The 6,597-nt window shown below is 36.2% G+C and overlaps 1 protein-coding gene across 1 annotated transcript in view; it reads left to right on the top strand.

Moving 5' to 3' along the window:
- The first annotated feature begins 5,499 nt into the window (after positions 1 to 5,499).
- LOC138359016 (helicase domino-like) overlaps positions 5,500 to 6,597 on the top strand; it is a 34,431-nt gene continuing 33,333 nt past the window's right edge. The window contains exons 1-2 of the mRNA XM_069317573.1: positions 5,500 to 5,634; positions 5,765 to 5,932. Of these exons, the coding sequence (XP_069173674.1) occupies positions 5,623 to 5,634; positions 5,765 to 5,932 (180 nt within the window). The 5' untranslated portion in view covers positions 5,500 to 5,622. The remainder of the gene's footprint in view (positions 5,635 to 5,764; positions 5,933 to 6,597) is intronic.

Here is a 6,597-nt window from a genome sequence, read left to right as displayed (position 1 = left end):
TGTCTTTGACAGTCAGTACAAGGAAAGAGAAACTTAAAATGAAGCTGAGGTGGTCATTGTTTTGAATCAAAACACAAGGGCAATATCTGCACTGAGACAGTCAATGAACAGTCATTTGATTTGACTAAATTTGCCTCTACAGAACTTGTTGTAGCGGGTGAACTCAAGGCTACAAGTAAGGGTTGTATGCTCTTTTCAAGTCTTCATTATGATGCAAGATTTGCCACCTGGTGGTGGTCAGTGTGGTGATATGTAATCTATAGTTAGCAGAAGTTACAAAGACAATTTATAAAGTTCCTGTGTCAATGTAGGAAGCAGGTTGACGAAAGCTTGGTGTGTATGCAGTATCCCATGTGGGTCTGGCCAAGTGACAGAAATCCTTGCCCAGAAAAGTGACTTTATTCAATTGAAAAGTTGGTGCTCAATGTCACGAATCATTAGATGTTTTACTAGCTTATGAAACAACGTGTAGCCAAGAAAGGGGGAGTAGGCGACGGTAATTTAGCCAGAAACTGTTTTGATAATATTGGATAATGATAAATGTTTCATTCACTGAAATTACAGTTGTAATGAATGCAGATTTTTAAGAAGTTTAAAAGGGTGGAACAGTCAAGCAAAGTTTCGTCGTTCAGTACATGACACTTTTTTTTTTTTACCACGTACGTTTCTAAGCATTGTACTGGAATTTTGTTCCTTAGGTTCTGGGTGCTTTGTGTCTTCGGTCATAGTTGTGGTACTGCTATGGATAAATCTACCTTGAAGAATGAAAGGAATCATGTACAGTGTATTGTAAAGGTGAGTAAGACGAGGGCTTCGTGCGCTCTTTTATCGCATCTCAGAAACTTTATTACTGAGATGCTGGAAGATTGATGCATTATGCTTCTAGCTGCAGATTTAACTAGTTTCGATAAGATGTAGAGTAGTCTCTAGATGGGTTATTACATGAAAATTTATGTGATTTGATAAAGTGTCTGTTCACACTTTTCTGATGAAAAAATAAGTGGAATATACAAGAGAAAATTAATTTATTTTTGTTTTCACAAAAAAAAACACCTTTCGTTCTTCAAGGTTAGTGGGGGGGGTGTTTCACTCATTCACTCAGACACAAAACACACACACACACAGAGGTCTGGTAGCTGAATGGACAGCGCACGGAACTCGTAATCCTGTGGCCCGGGTTCGATTCCTGGCGCCGGCAGAGACAAATGGGCAGAGTTTCTTTCACCCTGATGCTCCTGTTACCTAGCAGTAAATAGGTATCTGGGAGTTAGCTGTTACGGGCTGCTTCCTGGGTGTGTTTGTGTGTGTGTGTGTGTGTACTCATCTAGTTGTACTGTTATATGACAGAGTGCAGAGTGCTGGGAAGTGGGACACCACGAGCATAACTCTCATCCTGTAACTACACTTAGGTAATTACACACTCATGCACACATTCTTTTTCTTTCTTCCCCCATCCCTCCCTCCCCTCTTTCTCTTCCCATCTCTATATCCTTTCCTTCTTTTTCCTTTCTTTTTTGCAAACATTGTAACTTTCAGTATAATGTTTATAAGCTTTAATACTTGTCAGTAATTCCTAACCTTTGCAACTGTTATTAACCCTTAAACTGCACACGGTGTATACTGTACAGTATATACACGCCAGGGCCCGATGGTACCCTAAGTTAAATTTTTCTAAGTTGTTCTAACGTCTTTATATTTTTTGTGCATAATCTACTAGGCAAACACTCCAACTTTGTCTAAATGATCATCAACGTAGCTTGAAAAATAAGAAAATTCAAAATAATTATAAAATTTATTATTGAAAATTTCAGATTTTCAGATCAGCTGCAAAAATATTAAATATCGCCAATTGTTCATTAAGTGTTATTATGCTCTCAGAATAGTATACGATCTTCATTTTAATAGATTTAGAATATAGATTTTCAGTTTAGTTTACTGTAAACAAAAATTGTCAAGATGGCATTTGAAATATGCACTAAATTCAGACAACAAAATCATAACTCAAAATGTTTAGTGTTTATGAAAAATCCATCCTAATAGGATTGTAGAACAGACAGTGGCACACACTATATGTAAAAATGGTGAGAATCGGTCAGAAACTGAATTTTTTGAAGCTGACTCAATGTTGAAACTCTAGTTTTAGAGATAATTGAAGTTGAAGTTATCGACAATGTATAAGGTAGTTCTAATTCATTAATTTACTTCTATGTTTTAATAAAAATTGTTTGGCATTCGTACTCGAATATGTGAAAGATGTAGGTCAATATGTGTTAAAATGAAGTCAAGAAAAAATAGCCCCCCAAAAAAACAAAATATAGGGATAATTATAATGATTTAGGGGATATATTTAGGGTATACTTTATATAAGTTAAAAAAGCCCCTAATCTGGTCCTTAATCATCAAAACAATCTAAAGAAACAATGAAAATAGAGTTTGAAGTCTGTGAAAAATCATTAAAAAATTTCAAAGTCCCAGGTTCTGCCAGTTATGACCGATTTATTTGTTGACCAATTTAATTCTTTCTTCCCATAATTATGGAAAAATATGCATTCTCCTGGATGTAGAGGTTACAACAAAATCAGGTAATAAACAAAGAAAAAAAATTCCCCTAAAAAATTTTTTGAGAACATTGGTGAAAGTAACAGGTATTACTATTGAACAACGTATTTGTATGATATATAACAAAATAGGGCATAATAACATGCTTCCTCATTATTATATGTGTTATTATATATTACTCAGCAATGCTATAAAAGCACCAGCTGCATATCCACTTTATGGGCACTTCTAACTACTATTCTTCTTCCTTGTGCATCGGACATGTGCTTACATCTCCTTATTGCTTTATTATCCCTCAGTTCCAGTTAATAGGAGCTGTTCTCCTTATCAACAAAATGTTCTTCTTTTAAAAAAATTTGTCTAAAATCCATTTCTGAAAATATTGTGATGAAACTTTCACAACGCTGAAGCCAATAAGTTGGAGATTTGTTTAACATATAATATTTATTTTCACACAATTCAAATATATTTTCACTCAGCCCAAGCTTATACCCCTATTTACAGCCCAAGCTGTAGCAGTGTAAGGGTTAAGGTACATAAGTTAGCTCATCTCGGAAAAGAATGATCATCGCACTCTCCCGTATTGTGATGTAAGTTTTGGCTACATCTGCAAAATGCTGTCTTAAAATGAAGTATGGCATACTCTAGGTCAGACTGCTTCTCCTAAAGATTGCTCAATTTAATCCATATGATCATAGAAGGTTCTGGGTATAGCCTTGTTATTGCCACAAGTACGACTTGGTGTTGTCTGAAACATTGAGCTAATTTGACAACTATGAGTATGTTAAGCTCTTCCTTTGGAGAAAGGAGTGCTTTTGACATGCAGGTTAATGTGGTCATTATAATTAATTAGGGCTAACAAGAATATTGTACTTCTATAAATACAAAGGGATTGAGGTATTTAAATATTGGTCTAAGCAATTACACCTACATAATAGAACCTTTACCTTGTGTTAGGTCCAGGTATCAATGCCCTTGACTCAAGCCCTAACCAAGCCTGGTTGGTTGGTTTTCTGACCATGCTTTGCCAGTGTAAGTGCTACTAAATTGCTCAATGCATTACAACTTGTTGGGGTCACAGAGGGAATACAGTTCCACAGATTTCATAACTATAAAGCACAATGGAATGCAAAATAAACAGTATTGTTGGTAACTGCTTCCCTAGAAAGTAACGTATACTAGCAAGATGTAATTTACAGCATGGTTTACAGTAATGAAAGCCAAGATATTGATATGTATTTACAGTAATTTAAACATAAGTAGTAGAAAGACGTTGAGTGCTCCATATGGGTGTCGTGGGGAGGTTGAGGGCACATTGCCATCTCACACAAGAGTTGGGTGTGCACTGTATTGTTCTTTATCAACAATAGGTCCAAATGTATAGAATATACTTAAGTAATTTTATGTATTTTATTTACATATTACAGTCAGAAAAGTAATTCTCGTTTGTTACCTTGATTGATTTGAATTTCTAGGGGTTGCCCTCGAGTGGTTTCCTCAGAACTAATGCCATCTTGAAAGATTACAATGTCTCTGACTAGGCATCTCAGACGTTCTCAGCCTGGGATGCAAGGATCAGAATAATGTTCTCCCTCACAAAGGGCAGACTCAGGGAGGAGAGCCCAGACTGAAGGCAAGTGCAAGGCCAGCAGCAATCAGAAAAGGCAACTGGCCACAAGCAGTCTGGGCATACACAACAAGATGGCACCAAAAAAATATGCATGTGAAGCACGAAAGTAACAAACACAAGCACAAACATCTGTATCAGTGTTATAAAAAAAGCTTAGAATTAAAGCTATAAAGCAGAGAGGAACTTAGAGCACCATCAGGTACATGAATGACTGGGATTGCTGGCCAAAACCTTCTGGTTGGTGGCACTGTCCTCTGATGGTGTGAGAGTGGTCCTAGCTAGTAGATAGACGAAGACAGGGAGAGTGTACATAGTTCAGATCGGGTTGATAATGTTGTCCAAGCAGTTGCCACTTTTGGTGTGTACTTCCTTTCTAATAGTCTGCCATTTGGTACAATGATATTCTTGTATCACCTGGCTTCTCTATGCCTCTTGTGAGGTGGGAAGAGAGTTTCTGGTTCTGTTCGATAAGTGCCCTTGATTTGTTAAGAGACTGATGTGGTTCTCAAGGTTTGGAAGGCAGGCATTTTGGGAAGCCACTGAAGGACCCACCAAAAAGAGGAGTTTCATTACATTTTTTTTTATTAATGAGATTTAGGCAGAGAGCCACCCCTTTTAACCATTTAAATTTTTTGTTTCTCTTTTTCTCAGGCAAGTTACAAACATTGGATCGCCTATTGCGGCAGTTTGAAGACAGGCGGGCACCGAATCCTTATCTTCACTCAAATGACAAAAATGTTGGATGTTTTGAAGCTTTCCTAAATTATCATGGCCACCTATACTTGAGACTGGATGGAACTACCAGAGTTGATCAAAGACAGGTAATATTTCTTGGACATTGTATAAGATCACAGTTCATATTTAGTCATTTATTTTATGTACAGTAAACACTCGTGTTCTGTAACTAATCTCTCAATACTGATATTGATTTTGTATCCCAAAACTGATTTAAGATATTTTAGTAAGACTTACAAGGGTGCTTTGAGGCCAAGTACAGCCATATTAAGTACACTCATTATATTAATAAAGAGGATACTTTCTTTATGAGGGACACTGTAGAATGTGTAGTGTTATGTATGTTTAACAAGTCATCTAAAATGTAATCATTGTGTATATTGGTATATGAGTTTTTGTGTGGAATGATATATGTATGCAAATTAGTTAGTTCATTTCATTTTTGCAATTGTGTATATTTTGATGGGCTTAACCTACCTTTTAGTTAAAATTCATTTGTAACACATGATCTCATTATAGAGCTCACCTCAGAATATTGTTGAAAAAAGTTATAATCTTTTGTTGCAGGTATTGATGGAGAGGTTTAACCAGGACAAGAGAATCTTTGCTTTATTTTGTCGACGCGGTCTGGAGGTATTGGTGTGAATCTTACGGGTGCTGATACTGTCATCTTTTATGATTCAGATTGGAACCCAACCATGGATGCCCAGGTACTTTTTATTGGATTTTAATAGTAATTCCTTTAGCTCTCTCAAATGTTGTTAAAAAATGTAAAGAAGCCAGTAACTATTTGAAAACTGTATTAAGAAGAAATTAAGTGTGTGTGTGTGTTTCCTTCAGGCTCAGGATCGATGTCACCGAATCGGACAGACAAGAGATGTACACATCTACCGGCTCATATCAGAGAAGACTATTGAGGAGAATATCTTGAAGAAAGCCAATCAGAAGCGTCTTTTGGGTGATTTGGCTATTGAAGGTGGTAACTTTACCACGGCTCACTTCAAAAAGGTATTACTAGTATATCTTTTACAAATATCCTTAACTCTAAAATTGAACACTATGTTTTTAGGTGCCTTATAGAACTCCTCAAGTGACGGGACCTAGTAGTATAGCACACAATCAGATAGGAGCTTCAGGGAGTTACAAGGGACTTCCCCAATAAAACAAAATTGTTATTTTATCTGTGATCAAGGGACACATTTTAACAATACAGTATTAGAAAGGAATACATTTTGGATTTTTTCTTGCACATGGGAGCATTGTCAGCTATAAGAAGGGGCACTGCAGGTGTTAAAAATAAACAAACAAAAAATTGAATGTAAATTTTCTTTTTGTAAAATACAAATTACTGGACGTTTATTTTAGCCACCACAATTTTGTTATTTGTTGTATTTTTAAAGAGTAATAAAGCAAACCAATTAGCAAGTGAAAAAATTAATATTATTGTAGATTTTGATTATTTGTAGTACAGTAATGAAGAAATTTTTATATGTTAGTACAGTAATAATAATAATAATTCATTGTGTCGTGGGATAGGAAGATAGTTTATAAATACAGTACATGTTAGACTTACATCGAGGTGCCCCCCCCTCCCTCCCCCAGGGTCGATTTACTGACCCTACTCAGGATGCAGACCTACAAGAAGCTGAGGCACCTGTTTACTAGTGCTTAGG

The sequence above is a fragment of the Procambarus clarkii genome, chromosome 88 (genome assembly GCF_040958095.1).
Source record: "Procambarus clarkii isolate CNS0578487 chromosome 88, FALCON_Pclarkii_2.0, whole genome shotgun sequence".
NCBI classification, from domain to species: Eukaryota; Metazoa; Arthropoda; class Malacostraca; order Decapoda; family Cambaridae; genus Procambarus; species Procambarus clarkii.
The sequence above is the reverse complement of the archived record's forward strand: the minus strand, read 5'-3'. Positions and strand labels throughout refer to the sequence as shown.